The sequence below is a fragment of the Lepisosteus oculatus genome, chromosome 10 (assembly GCF_040954835.1).
Source record: "Lepisosteus oculatus isolate fLepOcu1 chromosome 10, fLepOcu1.hap2, whole genome shotgun sequence".
NCBI lineage: Eukaryota > Metazoa > Chordata > Actinopteri > Semionotiformes > Lepisosteidae > Lepisosteus > Lepisosteus oculatus.
Genome location: NC_090705.1, coordinates 4,419,907 through 4,444,923, shown reverse-complemented (window position 1 = coordinate 4,444,923; position 25,017 = coordinate 4,419,907). Strand labels below are relative to the sequence as shown.

Genomic DNA, 25,017 nt, shown 5'->3' with positions numbered 1-25,017 from the left:
TCAAAGTTCGGTCCCCGAAAAAGCGCGCCTCGAAGGAGGAGTTGATCTAAGGTGATGCTTTAGGTACGGAGGTACTGTATCTACTAGCGGCTGGACAGCTCCTGCCCTCCGAGATGTCAGAAGCCCAAATGTGCCACATCCCAGTTTGACGAGACTACAGCATCAGGAAAAAAAAAGTCAGTTTTTTCCTTTTTAAAGCCTCAGACTGTCCACGTCCTCAAAAGAATGGATCTAATTAAAACCCTGCGTTCGTCATCATCGCCACAGCATTGCCAATATGAACTGGGAAGGCTGGAGATAAGGACCACATGACTCAGTGGATGTGTTCAGGGATGGGAGTAAGTTTAGGATTGCTGCGCTCCGATTGGTCTGGAGGCTGATTTTTGACACGCGGACAAAGGAACCTCCTGCCATATAAATAGGGCTGATTAGACTTTATTATTTTAGCATCACGGCAGCAGGTTTCTGCTAAGTTTGGAGTTACTCTTGTCATCACAACTGTATGCCTGCTCGTTGTAGTTAAAACCCGGGGGTCTGCAGCACAAGGAGTCTGCATGTCTAATCAATAGACATGCTCAGCTTTGTGGATACTCGGATTGTGTTGCTGCTTGCAGTAACTTCTTACCTAGCATCATGCCAATGTAAGTTTTCAATGTACTTTCTTGTTACCGAGGATTTCAGCCAATTTCTGTTATAAAGAGAATCCATACGGAGCTTACTGCGCATAAGATAATGTTGATTGCCGCGGACATGAAATAAAAGATGTACAGTACATGGACAGAGTGCTGTGATTTAAAGTGAATTATCCTATGGCCATCTCGTAGAAGAGACGGATTCGCTTGCTTTTGAGGCGGTCGGTGGCTTCTTCTTTTGCTCTCAGGATACAGTTGATCAGACCCTCTAATAATTTGGCATGTCTGCTCATTCCTAGACGAGGAATGAACGCAATGAAGTAAAAAGTAGGCTACAGTACATCTTTTGCCGCGATCTTACAGTAATATTGTGGCAGACAAAAATAACGCTTCTAAAAATCAGAATAGTGTATCAAAAGAGAAAAGAATTGCCTTTGAAGTTCAGGATTGTTTCAGAAACTTTTGTTTGTAGTGAAGAAAGTTTTGGGCGTTGTACTGATGGTTTTCTTCAAGGCTTTTGAAGTTCTGGGTGTTCTTACAAACAGGTTGAAATCTGCCCCCTGGTGGCGTAAAAAAGACCTCTTTCGGACTTCAACCTTGGCGGCAGGCCAAATTAAATTTAATTACAGGAAGCAATCTGCAGTAGATTAGATGTATAATTTGCATGTATGCTTTTTTTCACCATTTATCGTGTTTTAAAGTAGGAGAAACTAGCTGAATCCATATTATGACCGTAATTTGAGCTAAAATACGTGAAGTAAATCCCACTTACGGATCACATTGTATTCAAAAACTAAAAAGTACATAATTTAGGCTAAGCATAAATCTATTTCTCATTATTTCCCTTTTTTATTTTTCCCTTTTTTTGTGAAATTGAGTGGTAACCTAACCCAAGAAGTAGCTGCATTCCTTACTGTGTTCAGACGCCATCTGGTGGGCCTGGTGCAGAAAGGGAGTTTGTCCGATTTAAAGTTTAATTTCTATTTAAATGTTTTGCCTGCAGTGTAAATGTCTACAACGCTGCTTGGATGATCAATTAAATTACTTTTTAGTTATACATTTATGGATTATAATTTGATTCTGTATCAGATCTAAGTTATTGTCATCTGAGACCCAATGAAACATTTGAACATCACGAAAAAAAAAAGAAGTTAATTTAGGATCCAGAAAAACGGAGGAGCAGATATAGTGGAAGACAGCGATGGGATTGTAAATATTTCTTAAACGTGTTGCGGTGGCATTTCTAATTAAAGGTGGCAGTCCTTTGACACACTAGAGTTTTGGAATGCGTTGGAAAGCAAAAAAATAAATATCAAACATTCAAGGATTCCTTTTCTAGGTTTCTGTAGTCTCGCGTTGAAATTAAATATTTATGTTTCTTTTTTGATTTCCCTTCTTCTATTAAAATATTTTAGACGCTTCAGTACAATAGCCATTGGTTATCTTTAATTGATTAATTACCGGTTCCTGCACAGTGGCAGTTTACGTGAGAGAAAGCTATGTAGGTATTTGTCTAGGTAGTTTAAATAGTAACTTACAAATCTATATATAAATGACTAGTATTTCACTTAATAAGTACTTGTAAACCCAGATATGCTGATTACAGGATGTGGCGTCTCCTACTGCGGGACATCTATAATTTGTGCTGTCGTGTATTGGACATCAGAGAAAGTGAACTCGATTAATCGCCATCTAGCGGTAGGGAGCTTGTAAAAAAAACTTTAAAAAACGAAATTTCCTGTTGAAGTAAACTAAGATTTGGGCAGTTAGGACGAAAGATACAAAATTGAATATAATCGTATAAAAATTTATATAATTATTGCTATTGGGAATATTCGATACTCATCTATGCAAGTTAAAATAAATTGAGCAATCTTACACAATGCCGACAAATATCTTAATAAAAGTGGTGTCTTGCAATAATAATAATAGTTGCAGTTTACACAAAATTAAAGATAAAGATAAATATTTGATGTGTTTTTTGGTGGTTACAATTATTGGCATTTGTATTCAAAACACTTGGATGTTTCCTCCTCTGTAAGACACATTTACGATATAGGTGTCAAAGTGTTTGACTTAAGGGCCTAAAGACTTTATATTAAAAAAAATATATATATATTATTTCTGTTATCTGTTCTGGACCTAAGACTGTTTTAACAGAAAACTAAGCAAAGGGTACTAGCAGATATATTGGAGGCTACTAATGCAGATAGTTTTAATCCCAATTTTAATCATTGTCATATTTTATTGAAAATGCATTTTTGCCCCTCTTTTAGAAGAAACAGTGTTCTTTATTGTTCATGATTTTACTTGAGACACATTCTGCAGCCTTATGTTTTAATAAATGCTGTACTTTGATGTAGAGTGATTTCATATTTAGTATATTGATGATAAAACTGTATTTTTAACAAACCTCAGTCATCTTTTTTTTAGAAATTTAAGCTTTGGAGTGTTCACATCTCACATTGTAACCATTTCTCTCTCTTTTTCTTTCCCATCTCGTATTCAATGCTGCAGACCAAACGGTTAGTACATACTATTTGTTATAGACAGTATTTTTATATTTAAACTATATTTGTCTTTAGAGATACTTTACCTTTTAGTTACAGTTACATCTGTCCTCTCTTATCAGTCCTCGGTGGTAGTGGTTGAAATGGCCCTCCAGTCAAATTAACTAATTTCCATATTGGCTTTAATATTTCTCATTCAAATAATGACATCAGCCTAGATCAGAGCCCGTTCTCTGTGCAGACGTCTATTGGTCAGTGAAAATGTCTGTAAAATAGTGAAGACTACCCTCGCCCAGTCCCCTAAAGGGGCTGGACATTCTGAATTTAAGGACTTAAAAAACAGATGAAAACATTGAAAATTAAAAGGAAAGTGCAACTGGTAGACGGATTTTGCTTTACCATAAACCATTTGCCGAGGACTATGGATATACTGAGGTCAGACTTCTTTTAACCAGTTGTGATCCTGAGACTCAATAAAAAATAATACATTTCTGTTGCATGGTTACTCTAATGGCAATGTGCATAAGATATTAACCGATAATAGTTAAAAAAACTCAAAGAAAAAAGGAAATTAGTGTTTACAGCATGTCATATTTCTGTCTTTTCTGTTTTCTGCATGTGCTTTTAAAATTAGTTCTGAATACTGATATACATCTCTTCTCTGCAGCATTTGTGCCATTTTAACTACAGTTACTTAGTGTAGTAAATCTTTAGTGTGGATGATACTGGGGGGTATAATATCCTTCTCAGTATTGTTAAAGTAATTTATAATGATGGATTATAATGAGTAATCCATGTCAATTCCAACTATATACACTGTGCTGCAGCTTATTAATAAATACAATGTATTAAAATAAGTGCTATATTATTAATAATTAACTCAAACTGTTTTTTTTTTCCAACAGGGACCAAAGGTAAGCACTGTACTATTTCAAATAAAATATTAAATAATGTATCATGTTTTGAATTCACATGTGATGTGTAGCACCACAAAGCACTGTTAAGAACAGGCCTTGTGGATAAGAAACGTAATATGCATGATTGATTGCATACCTACCAGGAAAACGCAAAGGCCTTTATATACATCTTACACTGACTGCGGAAAGATGATAGATTTGCACATAATGAAACTAAATCACTAATATTATCTGATTAAATCAATGGTCAAGTCTAATCTCAGTGACTGAACATTGGATTCAGTCTGAATTATGCACCCCTAGTTTTAAAAAACAAGAATACAAATGCATATGAGTATCTTAGAAGGTTTGCTAGATTTGAATTTAAAAAAGTATACCTGCACTTTGTTCTTCTTTGTCTTTAAAATTTGTATTGTTTCCTCCATAGGGTCCTCAGGGAGACAAAGGGCCCTCAGGTGACAGGGTAAGGAGAAACAATTCTGATTTTATCTCAGAGATCCTGCAGCTGCAGATTTTTACCTTTGGGCGTTACGTGTTTAGACTTGCACCTGCTGTGGCGAATTTGTACGGCTGTAATGGAAATAGCTGTCCAATTTTCATACTTGCTGGAAGCTTGCTCTGAATAAACACGACACAAAGTAGCAGTATCTGCCTCTATTGTTGGAGCTTTCCAAACTCCACACTGAATCTAAGGGTGAAGCAGATTCTATTTGGTGTATACTGTAGTATAGTAATGATGGCCTGTTGTGTCGTTATAGATTGTAATATTCTCACTGTTATGATTTATTTACTGTAGTCATGTATTATAGTGTTCTTACAGAAGTGATTGGAGTATATTCATTGTAGTGATTAACTAGTGACTGACTGTAGTGTACTCACTATAGTGATTGACTGTACGGAATGACAGTAGTGCACTCACTGTTGTGATTGACTGTTGTGATTGACTGTAGTGCACTCACTGTTGTGATTGACTGTAGTGCACTCACTGTTGTGATTGACTGTGGTGAATGACAGTAGTGCACTCACTGTTGTGATTGACTGTAGTGTACTCACTGTTGTGATTGACTGTAGTGAATGATAGTAGTGCACTCACTGTTGTGACTGTAGTGTATTCACATTAGCAATTGGCTAAAGTGTACTCCCTGTTGTGATTGACAGTAGTGCACTCACTGTTGTGACTGTAGTGGTTGACTGTAGTGTACTCACAGTAGTGACTGGCTATAGTGTACTCACTGTAGTTATTGACTGTAGTGTAATCCCTGTTGTGATTGACTGTAGTGATTGACTGTAGTGTACTCCTTGTTGTGATTGACTGTAGTGAATGACAGTAGTGCACTCACTGTTGTGATCATAGTGATTGACTGTAGTGTACTTACAGTAGTGATTGACTATAATGTACTCACTGTAGTGATTGACTGTAGTGATTGACTGTAGTATACTCCCTGTTGTGATTGACTGTAGTGTACACACTGTGGTGACTGACTACAAAGTACACACAGTAGTGAAAATTTAAAAACATGCACAGTGCCTTGGATGAATCGATACACCACCTCCTCATTTAAGAACAGTATAACTGTGTCAAAACAGATGGGAAATCTTTTTGCTCACCTCTTGCTTTTTCTCTTTTTGGGTTTCCTTATAGAAATGTGTTTGGCCCTACTGCTATTGTTATTTGTGGTTATAGTTCCTGTGGTCACAGTGATAGCTGTACATTTTTAAAATATAGAATTAGTGTACACTGTTCAATTCAGCCATGCCTTTCTCATCCTTTCAGACCTGTTTTTCAACTGATTATATTATGTGGAATTAAAAATATTATTAACCCTTGCCTTTAATTAAGACTGGCCAACAAACTTCCATTCTTATTCAAATCTACCCCCATATGTTGCTATTGTCTTATACCAAAAACATTCTTGAAATTTTACATGTACTCAAGCCTCTTGTCCTTTCTTCATTATTTCAGTTATTTCTGAATATATAGTTTTAACACTGGTGAGCCCGATGCTGTTCAGTAAGGTTATGACGCATGTCGATTCCAGCCATGTTAGCAGTCATGTCGCCATGCTGTCGCTGTGTTGGCTCCGCCTGTATTTCTCACAAGGATCTGTTCTCTGCACCACTGGCAGGGTCTTCCTGGTGTCCCTGGTAGAGATGGCAAGCCCGGTCTTCCTGGTCCCCCTGGCCCCCCTGGCCCACCTGGCCTCGGAGGAGTAAGTTCACAATATCTTGCTTTTCCACAACAAGAAGCCCAGGCCCTACAGACTCCCTCCTCTGGGGATCTTGAAGTACAGTGTGCCCATCATGTCCGTCAGTAGGCTGTGCCACCTCCTGTGACGTTCTGCCCTTACAGTGACCCCACATGGCCAAAGAGGGTATTGGGAACACCTGTTCAGGTTCCCCTGCAATGCCGTAGCCTGTGGTTAAACTCCTAGTCATATCTGTTGAATACAATAACAGAAAAGTGATGACGTAAGCTGCTGAAAGCCTAACTACAGTATTGTAGAATCAGTTTATCATAGCATAGGCTACATTGCTTGTGTTGATGCAGCCTATCTTGTTAGTTGTCTAAACATGTACAGTGGTTTCTATATTTATTGGAACACCAGAGGTAAGAATGCATTTATGCTTAATGTAAAATACACAGTACCTTTAAGAACTCAGAAAATGAATGTACTAATGCAGTAGGGTGTGACCAATAGTGATTCAAAACATGCTTAGTGACATTGGTTGTCTCCAAGAGATATAAAGTGAGCATTGTTTCAGCCATATCCCCAGTGCATTTGGGGTTTTGAGTGTTTATGAAAGTTATAAAAGCTAGACTCCCCGTTTTAATCTTATGAGTTTATTTGGTTTGTTTCACTTTTCAAGGCTCATTAAGTTGTATTTTTTAGATCATTTGATGAAATGGCCTTATGTAGTCACTTCGCTTACATTTGTATTTAAACAATGAAATGCAAAAAACAGCTGTAAAAGATTTAAGTCTTCTCATTCAAGACAATTTTCCTGCATTCTCACACACCAAATACAGTATGGTGTAATTCTAAATTTCTAAAATGATCTCATGTGCTGTGTTAAGAATTTGTGCGGGCCTGGTTTCACTTTTCCTTAAAGAGTTTACAGACTTCTTTTGAGAATGTGGAATATAAATGAGAATAATTACTTCTGAAAGCAAACCTGCAGTTTTACAGTCTTGTTGCTCCATCAGGGAGCTTAAAAGATAATTATTTCTGAGTAGTTTTAAATTGACATCATGCGTCTCTGTCATCCTCATTCACAACTAAGAACTAGCAAATCCAAATGCTGTTCTAAAATAACAGCAGTTGTGGCTGTTGCTATACATCATTCTTTCCTAATATTCTTTAAAAAGTAATAAATCCTAAAAACTATTTTATAAATATCCTGTTATTTTTAATATAATTATAAAATAAGTAGTAATAATTATAAATAAAATTAGTGAGTAATAAAAAGTAGTTATTGTTGGTAGGCAAATTCCATAAAACAATATTTGCCCTTATCATTATTTTTTTATTGAGCTATTTTTATTATTTTAACCATTAGTCCAGATGAGCTTGTCTTTGAAGCTCAACCTAACCCTAATCAATATTTTAATTTTCGGAGCCACATAAAATGCCCATCCATGCTTCCAAATGAAGCATTTTCAGTACTGTAGCCTAATATTCATGTACAGCAATTTCAGTAATGGGCTGGAATGCCAATAGGTGCACATGTATGCTATAGGTCTTGAGAACAATATTCTTTTGTTATTTAGTTTTTAACAAGACATTAGGAAAACCTTTTATCTCTTGCTGATATATTTTACTGTTTACTGATTTACATGGTAGCCTGTATACATATGCAAACATATAAGTAGTTAAAGGCATGTTATTGATAGCTTACATAACATAAGAAACTGGTATTGCAATATCTGAGCAACACCTTGCAAATGTGTTTACGTTGCCCTGTTTTTCTTTAACAGAACTTTGCTGCTCAGTATGACCAAACAAAATCCGCAGACCCAGGCCCAGGACCCATGGTAAGAGTACATTCTGATCAAACTGCATTTCCCTGGTCAGACAAACACTGTACAGTATATACAGTACTATACTGCAATCCCACCTCGCTACCATGAAATTATGTAGATCCTTGAAGAATTCACTTCAATAACCAAAAGATTGTTTATTTGATATATACATTCATTTGGCCCAAAGTAAATGAGTGTATGAAGAATTATATCTGTCATAATTATAAAATGACAATATAACATAATATAAATGTGAGCCACAGCAGAATTATTTGCAAGCTGTTTGTAAATACCCCAAAGCACACGCACCCTTGCCTTTTGCATTGCCTTCCTTTTTGGATTGGTTTAATTACAGTAAAATGCTGTTCAGGAAATGCCTGAGGATTTGTTCAGTTATGACCCTTGCAAAATTCCATGGCTGCATTCCAGAGATGGACAAAACAGTGTTTTCCCTTGCATATACTAACTTGACAGGGATTTAGTCTCAGAAAAGATATACTTTGTTTTCTGAACGGAACATACAACTAGTGTATCAATTATTAAACAATATATTTTAAACTGAGACTGAAATGTCATTTAGTTTTTATAATAGTGACATACAAGAAGCTCGATACTATACATTGAGAATATGAACAAGAACAAGATAGAAGATCCATCACCAAGTTCACCAAGAGCATCAATAAGGACCACAGACCCTAATAGAAACTTAATATATGATCTCTGTAATGTTATTTAATTAGCCTTTTAGACAGACAAACTATATTGTTGGTCAGTGACGTTACATAATAGTGCAGCTACATTATGATATTCTGCAACTGAATGTGATACCACTGCAAGGATAAATGCACCAAACGTCTTATTTTTCTTTAGTTCAAATATAAACTAGCTAATATATATATATGTTCTAATATAAACATTAGAAAAGAAAATTAATCAAATGCAATGGCTTTTTAGGAGTTTATTTTACCTTAGAAGCTTGGCAGTCCATGTCTAAAATGGTGTACATGGTTAGATAATCAATGCAGTACCTTACTTTTGATGTAATCTGATTACTTATTAAAGCAATTATCCATTTGAGATGTAATGGGATTTTTTTTTAAACATGAGTGGCATGGATTTTTGGCAACTAACACTGCTGTCTCAGAGCTCTTGGGTCCTGGGTTCGATTTTGGCCTGGGGCCCCTTCTATGTGTGTGTTCTCCCCATATCCAGTTGAGTTTCCTGCAGGTGCTACGCGTTCCTCTCTGCCTCCTAAAGGTGGCAGGCTAGGTTTACATGGCGTCTGTATAACACAGTGTCTGTATATCTCTGCGTTTGTGCATATGCCCTGTGATGGACTGGCACAGACCCTTCATGTGCCCTGTGCTAGCAGGATGGGCTCCAGGCTGCCCTGAGTCTTACCAGCTCGGAATACAACAGGCTGTTGCCCTCTTGCCCGAAATGATAGTTCTCCAGGCTACCTATTCCAGTGGCGGCTCCTCACCCTTCTTCTCTGCTGTTCGTTTTACCAGGGTCTGATGGGACTTAGAGGCCCTGCTGGACCTCCAGGTGCACCTGTAAGTATCCCACTTTACAATGAGAGTTTTAATGGAAGCCTATTGTAATAAAGCAAAGCCTGACCTCATTAAACAAAACTAACATTTTGTCTTCTTCTTTTCCATGTGTAGGGTCCTCAAGGTTTCCAGGGACACCCTGGAGAGCCCGGAGAACCAGGACAGACCGTAAGAACAACTTTGTTGTACAGCCTGCTCTGTCAGTTTTTGCCTGCATGGTCAGTCCACCATTGAGGTGACCTAGAATCATGACTTTCATTTTCTGTATTTGTTAAGGGCCCAGTTGGTGCTCGTGGACCCCCAGGAGCATCTGGAAAACCTGGTGAAGATGTAAGTATTGTTAGAAGCTTGTAATACATCTTTGTACTGCATGCAGACAGTCACAGAACACTGGCACCCAGTTTGTGCAAGCCAAATGATTTCTTCTGTTTCCTTATTCTCTACCACACACTATATGTGTTTAAAAAACACTCAAGGTGAGTCTTCCTTCTTTACCACAATCCACACCTTAGCATTTCCATGTTACAAGATGTCCTTGCAATTGAACTGAATTTTCTGACGGCTTTCTAATGTTTAGCTTTGCTCAGTATCATTTGGAAATTGAATGCTGCTGTGCATGTCAGCAGTCAAAGGACTCCCATTCCCATAGAGGTCTTTGCAAAGTCAAACATTTAAGATTATGCCCTTATTAAATAACAAAAAGAAGGTATTGAATGTAATGAAATAATAGTAAATTTAACAAATATAGGGTAGCGGTAATTCGTAAGTAATTTCTGTGCTTCTGTGTATTATTGCAGGTTCTTTGTTCCACAGATAACTCTCGGACCCACCTGCCTATTATTTGTACATGAACTTTGGCTTTCAGATGTAGAGAGCTGTGTGCAAATACATTGTATGTTAGCAACAATGGTGAACCTTACTATTTTTCTTTGCAGGGCAACCCTGGTAGATCTGGCAAACCTGGTGACAGAGGCCCCGCTGGTGCTCAGGTACGACACAGAATGCAGCAGACAGTAGCTCTGTCTTTATCATGTGGCTATCCTGCCTGTTTCTGACTGATTGTAGTGGATGCTGAGGAATACTACCTGGTCCTTTCGAACTATAGGAATTGATCAGGAATTCCACATCAGACGCACAGTTGGCAAGAAATCACAAGTAGAAGCCTCTATCATGCTTTGCTGCCAGGAAATAGTACATACTGTAGCCATATGTAGCCATAAGAAGAACATGTACAATATGAACCAAAACTCAGATTTGTCAATGAATACCAAATGATACTGAAAGTCACCCTTCTATGTCTGTCTAGGATTCTCCTTTGAAAAATGCATTCATTTCCAGCCATTCTTATACTCCATGGGCGATATCATTTTTTAAGTTTTCAGTATTTATTTACGGTAGATATGGTTTCAAAATCTCTGACCTAAGGGACACAGCAGTTATCAGCAGACAATGCTGTGTATATTGTTGGGATATTTCATTGTGCAGTTTCAAAACCTTCAACCTTTCCATATCTATACGTTATGAAGCAATGATCTTCTGCTGCAAAACACTGGCTAAACATCTTTTCTTTCTCATTCCTGCAGGGAGCTCGTGGTTTCCCTGGAACCCCTGGTCTTCCTGGAATGAAGGGACACAGAGTGAGTGCTGTTTTTTATTAGGACTGGGAAAGTGAAACTTAACATGTTCAGTTCTATAGAACCATTTGGTACTATTTCCCTCTATCCTACAGAGGAACATGTTTACTTCCTTGTTCCTCATTGCCTCCTCTGTCTTTTTCCAAAAGACAGGTGCAATGAGGAACGAGGAAATACAAACTTGAAAACCAAATGATGCAGAATTCCTTCTAAAGAAAAAAAGGTAACACCAAAAAAGGCCCTGTAGAGCTGAACAAGTTAAAGATGAAAACACTTTCTCATTTCAAATACCCTTACATTTCATTATGCCCCTATAAGTGGTAAATCTCTTTCAATTATTAATTGATTAAAACATCTCATATTATGAATATTTGTAATGAAAAAGAATGCAAGCCTACCACAACTATGCGAAGTAGAAAATGTGTATTTTCCTGAACAAATAAACACTTTCAAAAACATTGTGTAGAAGATGTAGCAGGCCCTGCTATACAATCCCAGAAAAGTACATCTACACATAACCTAAACACATAACACAAGACTTAAACAGCTCTCATTGCTGGCAAATCACAAATCTGTCACTTACTGTATATTTACATATAATGCACATGATAGAATTACCTTGTTTCTGGCAACTGCGTGACGTCAGAAATGATGACCAATTGATTAGATGGAATTGAAGCATGCTTTTGTTGAATCAAATGTATGAAAAGGCTTGTGTATCATAATGCGTATTAAGACATTTTAAATATGCATAATGTACAGTATATAGGCTTTTCATATATTTAACTCCTGTATATGATTACATTCCAAGGGCTAATACAATGTTTTGAAGGTGATCAAAATTGAGTTATGTGTTCTACAAGATGTGAGCTGTTTTAATATACAGTATCAAGCAAGTGGCTCTTAACACATGAATGTTAAAAATATCAATCTTAAACAAACAGCAAGATACAGGGAGTATTTCTAAGACTCACCTTCCATGTCCTTTGACAATATGTCATGGATTCCAGGAAAACCCTACAGTGTAACAATTAGTGTGAATTATACTGTAATACTGTATCACGTACTGTACCAGAGACAAGTCCTGAATATTGTCCTTCTGTCTTTCTCATAGGGTTACACTGGCTTGGATGGACGCAAAGGAGAGCCTGGAGCTGCTGGATCCAAGGTAATGACAACCGAGCTTTGAGCAGAGGACTGATTGTTCTTCTCGATTTTAGAATGACACTTATTAGAAGAGACAGCAGCAGTTGCTGGGTTCATCGGCCCGGTTCGACGAAGAACAGCAGAGGAGAAAGTGAAGCTTGATTTTACTAAAGGACAAAGATTTAGCTTCAAAATTGTAGACCTTCGAATAACAGAGTGTAGTAACTTCTACTGTAGTGTTCAATAGTTCACTGGGTAATAGTGCATCTTTTGTAACATATGAATACCACAATATGTGATGGCTGTTGTACACATATGAAGTATGATTAATCCCTTTTGTTCTGCTGGTTCTATGTTATAATAATTACTTCTCTTAAACCCACAGGGTGAACCTGGTGCTCATGGTGAGAACGGTACTCCTGGTCAGATGGTAGGTATCCTCCTAAATTATAATAGTCTTCCTCCCTATACAAACTACAGATAAAGATGGGGTTATACATTTGGGGTTCCATCTAGGTTAGTTATTTACACTTGATTGAGAACATTCGTGGTCTCCTACAGTAGTTTTTCTCAAAGATCCAGTCTTACCATAGCATTTATAATGATAAAAAATTCTAACATTTTTTTTATTTTAATGATTGTGAAGAAAGCAGAATTTTACACAGTTGCTTATGCCCATACTATTCCCACATTCTGTTCAATTTCCACTACTTCCAATCTGAAATGGAAAGTGTATAAAAGATACAAAAGCCCCTCCACCTCTCACAGGCAGATACATTTTGTATGTGCTACACTAAGAATAAATACTTGAAAATCACAAAGTTTCAGTAAACAGTTATAATCACAGATTACATAATTTGTGTCACAGTGCAGTCCATGGAAAGTCTATAGCGGACTGGGAGATCAAACCATTTTAGTTAATAAAATTGTTATCTGGCTGTAAAGCACTAAGCAAAAAAAAACCCACAATTGTGTGTCATGTAAGTCTAAGAGCTTAACCTAGTTCTGTGTGTGAGCCATTCAGGACAGCGATCTTCCTGTTGTTAAGTATACTGGACAGGATGAGGTTCAGACTGTTCACCTTTTGTAGAATGTTTATGCAATTTCATCTTGTGTATAAAACTTACATGTGGGTCTTATAGTTTAATAAGTAATAGCCACAAATCCAGCAATAAAAATACCCTGGATGCTACAATGGCAGTTTAGCAGAAGTCTAAGCGGCAGTTTAGGAAGGGTGCAAACTAAACTCCCAGCATCAAGGAGTTTCAGACGAGGAACACTGGGGTGCCAGTGCTCTTGGCTTGGCGTGAGTGTCCCTGAGCAGTGCCTGATCTGTTCCACCAGGGCGCTCGTGGTCTCCCGGGTGAGAGAGGTCGCGTTGGTCCTGGCGGCTCCGCTGGTGCTCGTGGAAGCGATGGCAACGCTGGCCCCACTGGCCCCGCTGTAAGTATCTTCCCCGCCTCAGCAGAAGACGCAGGTCAGACTCAAGAGCGCAAAAGATACGATGCAATATTGAAAAGAAAATCATTTGACTTCCAGGAAGCCAATGAAATGACTAGCAGATTGCACAGTTACATAAAATCACAAAATACTGTATCATAGTGGAGTAACTGGGGATTTAATAGGGGGTTTCTAAGCTTTAGAAAGCCAAGTGCATGCATGAAAGAAATGCTTGGTCGAGAACTGTATATTCTCTATAGGGCTCAGATATACAGTTAGAAATGTTTCATTGCCATAGTCTTGTAATAGGGACTTAGCAATCAATATGCAAGTGGCTGTTGGATGCTCTTGTACCGAGCAGTCAAGTATTATGAAATAGGGATGGTAAAAAATATTTTAAAATCACGAAACAGATGGCACGGTGTGCCTTCAAACAACCTGCTGAAGTCCATACTGTATTGTAGGCCAGAGTGTCATGTCAGTTTGCCTTTATCTGTTTGACATAACATGCTTGGCAATCTCTGGTGCAGGTCTCTAAACTCATGCAGAACGGCATCCTATTGATGGACTGCACGATTACACTGTATTACACTGTAATTTTTTTTTCTTGTTTAGGGTCCCATTGGCGCTGCAGGTCCTCCAGGATTCCCTGGTGCCCCTGGTCAGAAGGTGAGTTCATCTGAATATCCTGTTTCTTTTTACTTTGTCTTTCATTTGGTCCACAGCCCTGAAAAGAACACAAGGAAAAACCATGACACACATTTGCTGTTCACATACAGTATGTTAATGCTTCAGTTGACTATGCCTCTTCCTGTCTCTTGAATAGCATTGCTGTCATTGTCTTTTACAGTATTCTAATCACTTTGCCTTATGCAAAACTCCCTGTGGAGTGAAAGAAAGAGAACAGCTTTCTCTTAGGATATATACTTACAATATCGCTTCAGAGGGAATATGATCATTATACGTCACAATATACACTCATGGATTATTTTATAGTTTCAAATTATATTCCCTAAATTCCCTTCCTAATGGATGTGCCAGTCAACTTGTCTCACTATTTCTGACATAGTCAGTGTGTGAAAAGTAATGTGACTGATCTCAAAACTGAAAAGTACAGGACAGTCTCAAGGGGCAAAGCTTTTCTGTAGCTACCCTGTATTGTCTTGGGAATGCACTGCAATGTTTGAGTAACAACCTTCTAATTACAGGTTATAAAAGGAGGACATTGTTTATTAAGTAAAAAACTGTTTTAATTTACTATAAGACTGTTGAGATATTGTGGGTTATTTACAGTAATTTCTAATTGATTGTAGCAGGATCACGCATCACAAATTGGTTATCACAAGCATAACTAATTATAATCAGATCGCACTCACACAAGCAGACAGTATTATAACACTTTTCTAAATATACCATTGTAAATTGTAATGGTATTTTCTCTAAATGTTATTCCTTGCTGTCATTTATCCTTGCTGACATTATAAAAGTGTTTAACTGATTTTCCCTAGGACATGTTTAATAAAGGGCTGTACTCCTAGCATCACCAGAAACCTGTAAATATATCCCCACTGTGTGCATTTAAACATGCTCCCGGAAGAAGGATATGTGAAGCAGAAACATAGATGTATATACTGTATTTAATGGTGTGTGGTGTTTAACTGCAGAAGAAAGTTAAAAAAAAAAAGTTTTTTTAGGCCTCTATGATTGTCCATGACTGTCATTATCTGATTCTGTAGTTCATGATCCCTGAAGATTTCTTCCATGTTGTGTTTTCTCTCAGGGAGAGAATGGCGCTGCTGGTGCCAATGGTCCTACTGGACCTCAGGGTGCACGTGGTGAGCCAGGTCCTGCTGGTGCTGTGGGTCCCGCGGGTCCTCCTGTAAGTATTCATGGGGGTCAGGTCTCCCGCCGTGTCAGCTTCACCTTGACTTTGATGAGTTCGTACCTCACTGGTCCTTTTTGCTTGTCTTTTAGGGAAATCCTGGCAACAATGGTCTGTCTGGAGCTAAAGGAGCTGCTGTAAGTAATCCACACTTCCTTTGTCTTTGTTTCAGAGCTGCATATTAGGACAGATCCTGACAGAGTAGCAGGCACATGCAGATTTGAGAATCTCCTCTGGAAATTACAGCTGAAACCCTGATGACGGCAATAAATGGCATTTCTGGAAATTTAATTCTAGAAATGTGCGAGATCACGGTTTTAAAGCTTAATGGAGGCAAACAGTACAATAGCAGACCACAGACTAACACACTTCAGTTACAGAAACTGCAGATCTCTTCTGAATGTACAGTTCGTTTTATTTACGGTGCCAGGAACCATCATCACAGTTCATCACCTTTTTTAAATTAACCACTTCGCTCAATTTTATCCTGACTGGAAAATTAATCCCCACCCACCCTCTTCATTGTAGTATTTCGTGATATAATAAAGGTTGTGGGAATTAAAATGAATATGCCAACATTAATAATTGTTTTCTTAATGACATCTAATGAGTTATCCAGGTAAGCTTTATTAAAAATGAATAAACAGGAAGAGTGGCATAAAGCTGCTTTATAGCTTACATCTAGCCATCTCTACCAAGTGTCAAACAATGGCTTCACATCTTAAAAGGCGGATTTGAGCAATGTGTGCCAGGCAGCTGGATACTGTTACCGTTGACTTTATAAACTTGGGAAAACATCAGCTTACAGCTTAAACACTGCTTGGAAAGAAAACAAAACAGCCATGAGTTTTCACTTTGCTCTGGATGAGCATTTTACTGGATTGCTGGAGCAGTCAGAATGAAGCACCATGCTCAGGCATACAGCCCTGTAGCTCAAGTGCCACACTCAGGATCTGAGCCCACAACCTTCTCATTAGTCAAGTGTCAGAACTGCTCGCAACACACTGCTGTATAAATGACTATGCGCAGTGAAATCCTACAGGATGTAAGAGCTTCCTCTTACCTGGAGCAACAAAACACAAACGCATCGCTACTGTCAGGAAGTAAACATCTGCAATATATGATTGTATAACACTGGACTGAGGGCAGCCAGTCCTGGAGGCTACAGTGCCCTTTTCACTTTTTCACACCAAGATAAAATGTCTAATCTTATATACTGTATAGATCTTGATATACTGTATGTATAATCTTACAGTTAGCATCAATGGCTCCAAATACCCAAGTGGTTTAGCTTTTCTCAAATGGATGATTGTCACTGCATTGAATGACAATCATGGAAATATGTGAAGCAAGCAAATTAATTTGACGTTCATCGGATTTTACACACTGTACCTGCTAACACTGGAATCTCCTTTGTACAGTACTTACAAACATGAAGCCATTGTGGAACACTTTTACTCCCAATCTCATCCACATATTATTGTTCACTCATTCACATGCATTCCTTACAGATGGGCGGCATGCATGCCACCAAAATCCAATAGCTGTATTTTAGATCATTTCTGATCAGTAAAGTATTTTGCTATATGGGCTTCTTTGATGCTGTGTGCTGTGATGTCATAACTACTGTAATCATGCTGATCAAAGTTCCAGACCACTAAAGATTACACCAGTTAAATCCTGAAGCCCCCGTCCTTGGGGGTATCACATCTTACCAGGCACTGTCCCATCATGCTCTTCTCAGTGGGGCACAGTCTCAGCAGGAGCGTGCTGTGTTTTCGATAGCTAGGGAGCACCGGCTGTGAGCTCACTGAAGTGGGGCTCTGTGTTGTTCTCTGCAGGGTCCCCCTGGTATTGCTGGAGCCCCCGGTTTCCCAGGCCCCAGAGGAGGCCCTGGCCCACAAGGACCTTCTGGTGCCGCCGGACTCAGAGGCAACAGTGTGAGTAACTTCTGCACAGCGTCTGTTCAGCACGTGGTGGGAGGGAACTGGTGCGTTTGTTTTCAAAGATTAAACACTAAAACTAAGTATAGTATTTCCCTCTGTGGACAAATTGAAGGCAAACCACCTCTTTAATCCTTGTAACACAGAGCCAATTTACAGACTGATTTTGACCGACACAGTGAGAAACGTTTCAAATTGCTAAATAACAAATGAATATCTCAGTATTTAACAAAATATATCCCTCTGTCTATGATGAACTCTGTAATATGTCTATGGTGCAGAATGACAGACTCATTTCCCAATTATTAACTCCAAAAGAATGGTGTTTTTTTTAAGTTTCTATAGTTAGAAATAACATTAAGCATTTTTAGCATCAACTGTAGTACTTTCATACATCCCTATTTTCTGCTGTAGTATATGTTTTAGTTGAAACATTGAACGTTCAGATTTTTACATTAACCATTTAGCCCCTTTTCCCAGCTAACTTACAGTCTTAAAACTGAATTCTGCAGAAATACTGTATATATGGGTTGAATTTCTTTGAATAGCACCCCAATAACTTTGTGTGTACGTGTTTTGTCTTTTTGGAAGCATTACCCTACATAGAGATTAAACATAACCTCAGGATGAAATCTCTACGGCCAATTTTTAACAAGATTCTCCGTACAGTTGTCTTTGAAGCTACTCTGGCCTTTACTGTAGGGTCAGTGACCTCTAGAGACTGTAGCTCTCTAGGTCATTTGCAGTCATCATGACTCGCTTGTGTTTGCTTCCTCGCTGCAGGGAGAGCCTGGCCCCGCTGGCCCCAAGGGTGAGACTGGATCCAAGGGTGAGCCCGTAAGTATTCTTCTTTGGGCCATTCAGTTTCACATTGCAGTACCACCTCTGTCTCCCTGCTACAATGATGATTGTGATGCCACCGCAGGGTAACGTCGGTGCCCATGGTCCACCTGGTCCTGCCGGAGAAGAGGGAAAGAGAGGTCCAACTGGTGAGCCCGGTTCCACCGGACCAGCTGGCAACCGTGGAGAAAGAGTGAGTGCCCTCCTCCTTACACCTGCTCTGCCCCCTCGGATCTTCTGCCATTGAGCCCAGGGGGATGGTCTGTGACATGTTAGAGATCATTCATACATTTAAGAGGGTGTCAGGATTTCAAACAGCAGACGTCTGCCAGAACATCCAGGAACATCCCCAGGGAAGTGCCTGAAATGAGCATCTCAACAGCAGTGGTTTAATATGAGGGACATTGTGGCCAGTTGTCGGCTTTTTGTCTCCTCCTACGGATCCACTCAGTGCGATACAGTAGCAGACATTGATGATATCACTGTGATATGAGTTTGTGAACTAGTGGCTTTCGAAATTAGCTTCCAAAGATGTAATAGCCATGGGCCGTCCAGGTATGGAATGCACGTCGTGTTTTGAGAGAGGATGTGAATTACAGTATGTAGGATTCCAGTTTAGAAAAAAATACAAAAACGATGCATGTGTTCATGTAAAAAAACTGCAACTAAATTGACACCAGCGTTGCCTCCGACGTTTTCAAAAACATAAGTATATAAAAATATTTTCCTCTAATGTACAGAAAGTTAGGCTGAAAAACTTCTGTAATTTGGGTGAGGAGGACTTTGTAAAGGTCAGAAAATTACCTTTCTATTACCTTTTAAAATACATACTGTATACAGTATTTTCTGACATTTTACAGGTGATGCTTCATTTTCTAAGCACACAATAAGAATCCTTTTCAATTACACAATGTTAAAAAGGTATAACATTCACAGATATATTTTTACATTTTGAAAATGAAAATGAAAATGGGTTTGGAAGCTTTCAGGCTCAAATGAACATATTTTTATTTTTCTGAGAGCACAGGTTATACTTTAAAATAAATATTCAATAACATGATTTTTGTTTGCTTTGCAATAGGGAGTGACTGGATCTCGTGGTCTCCCTGGACTTGAAGGCAGAGCTGGTCCTATGGTACGTCTGTAAATACAATTTCAAACCTTTCCTGAAAGAGGTATTTTTCTCAAACTTATGGACCACCCCTCAGATACAGTAAGCGTAGCTCTTAAGAGGGAGTTCTTTAAATTTTAATTTAAAATTATCCAATCGATTTGTCCTGACTTCTGTACTGGTTACAAGAAAGTATTATGATAATAAACATTACATGTACAAACAATAATACAAATGGTATTTCACTATTAATAGCAGGAATAACACGTCCAAAAATGAGATAAATTATAGGATGTTTATTGAGTGTTTAAGTATAGTGAGCTTTGACTTAATCTGCTTGGGGGCGCATCCTGGCTGTAGAATGAAGAGACTGGGACCCCCTGCAGAGTGGGGAGAGAACCAGCGGGGGGGCTGTAAAGGTAGAGGTGGGGTGGAGGAAGTGATGCAGGAGAGAGAAATGAGGAAAAGAGAGATTTCAGTACGTATTGAGTATGATACATACAGCTTTTGAGAAATGATGTTAGGAATGATGTTCAGAATTGAGTAAAGTAGCTGTGACAAAAAAAGTATTGGTTAACCTCAGTTAAGAACTTCCATTAGCAGTGCTGTGGGGTGCTTTTCTTAGTCAATCTCGTCTCAAGCACGTGAGTACAGCACAAATGCACCATGTCTTTCTTGAGTCACTGCATCGGTGTTGCTCCGTTACTCCCTGCCTAAACTGGACGTTCTCTCCGAAAGGGCATGCCTGGAGCACGGGGAGCTACTGGTGCTGGTGGTCCTCGCGGTCCCCCTGGCGATGGCGGCCGCCCTGGAGAGCCTGGTCAAACTGGCGCGAGGGTGAGTGTCTGACCCACACCTGTACCGTCACGGCACACCGGCTCAGGAAACAGTAGGGCCCCGCGTGGCTCACGCGCCGTGGCGCCATTTTTATTTCTGGGGCACAGGCCCGCTCCAGCTTTTATTCAAGTCAAGGGGATGGTAATGGCGTCTCTGACAGAGAGCACCGTTTGTACACGCAATTCAACAAGCTAGTCAATGTCGGCACTGTTTGTTTTTTTGCCACAATTGCACATTTCCTCTTTATCAGAAATGAGTCATTAACATGGCCGTCAGTTTAAATATGTAAAAACCTCCCCTTTTCCGCGTGCTGCACACACTGTAACTGCGTGTGGAGGTTTGCTATTGTCAGAGGTGCAAAATGTATTGAACGACAGCAGTTGCTCAGAAATTCGCAAAGCTTTATTCAACAAAAATAAGAACGCAAACACATGTACAGGATGGAGCGCTTGGATTTGCTCACTCCAAATAGAAGCAAATGGGGGAAATCTGGATGAGCTGTGGATGATACTTGAAATGAACCTCAATTCTTTTTCAGGGTCTCCCTGGCAGCCCTGGCAGCTCTGGACCTGCAGGAAAGGAAGGCCCTGCTGTGAGTTTCTGGATATTTGGGGTGGGGGAGATATTGAATGTGATGTGAAAGCTTGCCTGGCAGACGGAGTGATATTTCTGATTTCTGATTGTTCCGCGCAGGGTGCTCCTGGTCAAGATGGTCGCTCCGGTCCCCCTGGCCCTGCTGGTCCCAGAGGTCAGCCTGGGAACATTGGATTCCCTGGTCCTAAGGGCCCTGCTGTAAGTGGAATAATACAAGCTGTGCCTTTTGGTGTGACAATGGAAATCTTGGCTTTCCAGCAAACAATGTATCTGGAAAATGATCTGGTCATGGTCATGTACCGCGCCAAATTAAAAAACAGAATATTTTTACCTGTATGCAATGTGCACCTGCAGGCTGCTACCACATTGTTACCGTGTTCGTACTGTACTGTAAATGAGTTCTGAAGGGACAAGAGATGATCTGTCTCTTCTGTTTGCACTAGAACATTCATTCTTTTCAAAATGCTGAACTCTTTACTTACCAAATATCATAAATAGCTCGCAGTGTGTAGATACAGTACTTACGTGGAGGATGCTCAATTACAATTGAATAACATTCCTCTTCAGAGACGCTGACAGGCAGTGTTATAAGCAAGTGTGTTGTTAACTCTATGGACGGTCTTTTGTCAAGCCTTGAGGTGGAGACCTCCATGTTGAGGTATTCACTTGGCAATGTATTGGCATTTCCCTCATCCTTTCCTTGTTTCTGCCTTCAGGGTGAGCCTGGCAAGCCTGGAGAGAGAGGATCAGCTGGCCCTGCCGGTCAAAGAGTAGGTATCTCGTCATTGGTGTGCTTTGGGACATAACGAAGTAAGGGCTTGTGACTACATGACCAGGGTTAAGCACCTACTCCAACACTAGTCGCATTTCTGTGGCTGTTGATGAGTTTGTTAGACTCCCAGTCTTCCATAACCCACATATACTGTAGCTCCAGGGGTGCTTTTGCAGAGTAACTGCAGCTCTGACTTTGAACCCATGGTAAAGAGTGAGCTTCAGATCAGACAGTCAGTCATTAAGGTTAGTTTAATTTGCTGCACCAGTTTGCTATCTCGTCCTAGTCTACTGTGAGACTTGAAGGTTGTGGCCAAATGCAGCTGAACTGATCTGATCTCCCTGTGTGGTTTAGGGAGCCGCTGGCCCTGATGGCAACAACGGAGCTGCTGGCCCACCTGGACCTTCTGTGAGTACCGGCTTTCCCAGTCTGTCACGAGAAATACGACCGACCACCATCAGAGCTAATCCAAAATCAAACATGCAGCCTGTGCAGTCACAGGAACGATGTAAGACATCCTTTGTGCAAAGACAAAGGCCAGCATAACTATAATAAATAATAGAGTTATTATAATAGAATATTAAATATATAATACAATACCATATAGATATATGTTTTACAAAGAAAAAACTTTTCTATGAGACCTTGTATACAGGTAAAGTATATGTCGATAGTACTGTTTGTTATCTCATTGTATTTTGAAAGCTGCAGTTCCAAGATGTATAAGAAATTGACCTTTTAAATAACAGGAAGTACAGGTACAGTACAAGCCTACCTTCACCTAGCCACTGTAGTAAAGCCACTGTGTTTTATGACAGGGTAACGCTGGTGAGAAAGGAGAACAAGGTCCCTCTGGTGCCCCTGGCTTCCAGGTGAGTTACTGGACTTCACAATAAGCTTTGATTGCTGGTCCCTGGAGGAAAGACTCACTGTGTGGGTGTGAGGTTCTGGCACAGCGCTCTAGGAGACAAGGAAAACATCTCTTCTTCTCTAGTGACGAAGGATGTGAAGATAATGCTGCACCTGCACGGGCAGCTAATGATTAATAACACTTTCGCCGTTACAAAAAAGGAAAAGCTGCGAGCGTCAGATACACCTGTAGATTATATTCAACACAAAAAAAGGACGCAATCTTTGGTTGTGTTATTTCATCTGTCCATGTTAAATTCAGTTGACCAGACTCAAGCATTCTCCCCAAGAAAATAATATCCCTGTGATTAACTATATGGATGAAGTAAGGACTATATAAGAAAGAAATCTGAAACCAAATTTATATTGTAACGTAGTTGTTATCAGTAGTGCCAGCATGTAAATTCTGGCATATTCATTGTTTCAAGTGAATACAAAAAATCCTATACGAGTAATCTAAATTAGTTTTAAATTAGATGATAGATGTTATAGATGTTAAATTGCATAATCACTTATCTTATTTACAATATTTAATCCCTGTGTTCAATCACTTTTTTCACATCTTTTGTCTGCTTTTTAATAGGGTCTTCCTGGTCCTGCTGGCCCTGCTGGTGAGACTGGTAAAGCTGGAGACAGAGTAAGTAGATGTCCAAAGTCATAGTCAGAGTGGATGTCCTAATCATAATGGATAGTCCTAGTTGTAGTGAATAGTCTTAATCTCATTGGATAGTCATATTCTCAGTGGAAGTCCTTACACTCAATATAAGTCCCAACACAGTAATGTCGTAAAGTGGGTATTTTCAAAAGTGATGATTGATGACTCCATTATTGCTAATGAACAACGCAGAAACAGAATGTAGTACCCATGTCCGTATTTTCAGAAGACCTCATTTCACCCTCAGATATTTATGCTGGTGATTTTTAGATATTTACCCTGTGATTTCCAACTTATGATATAAATAGGAAAGTCATGCATCTTCCATTATACTCCTGGTTAGTCAGTGTGCCTATGACCAAAATTTTAAATAAACTGCTGTTGATACCCAACTTTTCATAGAAAAAATACCATTGACACATTGATAACAGCAGCAGATTGTACCAGGATAAGGATAGTAGTTCAGGTACTGTAGGCAGCTGTGTCAGCTTGCGTAGGGTGCAAAGGAGCAAGTAAAGGTTTATTCCATGAAGAAAAAAAGAAGAAAAGAGAAACAATGTTTCGGTTGTAGAGCCTTCAAGCCACCTTGTGTCTCTTTTCTTCTCTTTCCAGCATTGAATACACCTTTACTTGTTCCTTTCCAAGATAAGGATTTCTAGGAATGGAAGGTGCTTTTTCATTGATCAGGAGTAACTAGACTGCCTCTGTGCCTCAAATCCCTGACAGTTTTATCCATTGACGAGTCATAATTCCTATAATGCGTTCCAATATAACAAAGCTATTTTTGTTCCAAAGGGAATCCCAGGTGATGCTGGCCTCCCAGGTCCTGCAGGTCCAAGAGTAAGTCTTCTGTTCTCCTCAGGTTATTCAGCACCCTCCTGCTGATTTATATGGAGACATGCATGTCTTACACAACACACCGGTTTTTAATTGTAAGCAATGAACCTCCAGCTGGTGTGGCACAAATGTGTTCAATCAGTAAGATTAAAAAAGTGCCAGATTGTCTGTAAACCAGTGAATATGCAGTATAGTTGAATTATTGTGGAAAAAAATGCTAAACAGTAATATATTTACTATATTAATAACTCTTAAATAACGCTTGCTCTATGACAGTATGTATTTTTAATTTTTAGATGACAATTTAGCAATATCGTAGTATTTACTTAGTAGTTCATAGAGCTACAGTATATAGGGGATAAAATAAGTCCTAAGCTTCTGTTAAAGGATCAACATGGAGTGTATAACTCGTCTTAGACCCTGTAAAACTTCAGCTCTGTGCTGTGTGAGCTCGGGGTAGAAAGCTCTCAGTTTTAGTTCCAGTCTCAGCAGGAGAAGGATGGTGTGCAGCAGGTGGGCAGCCGGGGTTGTCCTTGTCCACTGCTGTGTGGGTTCTGACAGTGTCCTCTCCCTGCGTACAGGGTGAGCGTGGTAACCCAGGCCCTGCCGGCTCTCAGGGACCCGCCGGGCCCATCGGCGCACGCGGTGCCTCCGGAACCCCTGGCCCTGACGGAAGCAAGGTAGGCCTCCCGGCCGACGGGGCCCGCCGCCGTGAACCGCGCGGGGGGGGGGGGGCAGGGGAACGTCGGCGAGATCAGAGGCTGCGCCGATTTTACCGGTCCTG

At 39.6% G+C, this 25,017-nt stretch overlaps 1 protein-coding gene across 1 annotated transcript in view; it reads left to right on the top strand.

Annotated features, from left to right (window-relative positions):
• The first annotated feature begins 433 nt into the window (after nucleotides 1-433).
• col1a2 (collagen, type I, alpha 2) overlaps nucleotides 434-25,017 on the top strand; it is a 40,710-nt gene continuing 16,126 nt past the window's right edge. The window contains exons 1-29 of the mRNA XM_069194765.1: nucleotides 434-641; nucleotides 2,329-2,330; nucleotides 4,487-4,522; nucleotides 6,186-6,269; nucleotides 8,036-8,092; nucleotides 9,592-9,636; nucleotides 9,748-9,801; nucleotides 9,910-9,963; nucleotides 10,569-10,622; nucleotides 11,217-11,270; nucleotides 12,382-12,435; nucleotides 12,799-12,843; nucleotides 13,758-13,856; nucleotides 14,469-14,522; nucleotides 15,634-15,732; nucleotides 15,828-15,872; nucleotides 17,577-17,675; nucleotides 18,462-18,515; nucleotides 18,604-18,711; nucleotides 19,600-19,653; nucleotides 20,368-20,466; nucleotides 21,005-21,058; nucleotides 21,160-21,258; nucleotides 21,777-21,830; nucleotides 22,187-22,240; nucleotides 22,651-22,704; nucleotides 23,325-23,378; nucleotides 24,192-24,236; nucleotides 24,815-24,913. Coding sequence (XP_069050866.1) covers nucleotides 572-641; nucleotides 2,329-2,330; nucleotides 4,487-4,522; nucleotides 6,186-6,269; nucleotides 8,036-8,092; nucleotides 9,592-9,636; nucleotides 9,748-9,801; nucleotides 9,910-9,963; nucleotides 10,569-10,622; nucleotides 11,217-11,270; nucleotides 12,382-12,435; nucleotides 12,799-12,843; nucleotides 13,758-13,856; nucleotides 14,469-14,522; nucleotides 15,634-15,732; nucleotides 15,828-15,872; nucleotides 17,577-17,675; nucleotides 18,462-18,515; nucleotides 18,604-18,711; nucleotides 19,600-19,653; nucleotides 20,368-20,466; nucleotides 21,005-21,058; nucleotides 21,160-21,258; nucleotides 21,777-21,830; nucleotides 22,187-22,240; nucleotides 22,651-22,704; nucleotides 23,325-23,378; nucleotides 24,192-24,236; nucleotides 24,815-24,913 — 1,833 coding nt within the window. The 5' untranslated portion in view covers nucleotides 434-571. The remainder of the gene's footprint in view (nucleotides 642-2,328; nucleotides 2,331-4,486; nucleotides 4,523-6,185; nucleotides 6,270-8,035; nucleotides 8,093-9,591; nucleotides 9,637-9,747; nucleotides 9,802-9,909; nucleotides 9,964-10,568; nucleotides 10,623-11,216; nucleotides 11,271-12,381; nucleotides 12,436-12,798; nucleotides 12,844-13,757; nucleotides 13,857-14,468; nucleotides 14,523-15,633; nucleotides 15,733-15,827; nucleotides 15,873-17,576; nucleotides 17,676-18,461; nucleotides 18,516-18,603; nucleotides 18,712-19,599; nucleotides 19,654-20,367; nucleotides 20,467-21,004; nucleotides 21,059-21,159; nucleotides 21,259-21,776; nucleotides 21,831-22,186; nucleotides 22,241-22,650; nucleotides 22,705-23,324; nucleotides 23,379-24,191; nucleotides 24,237-24,814; nucleotides 24,914-25,017) is intronic.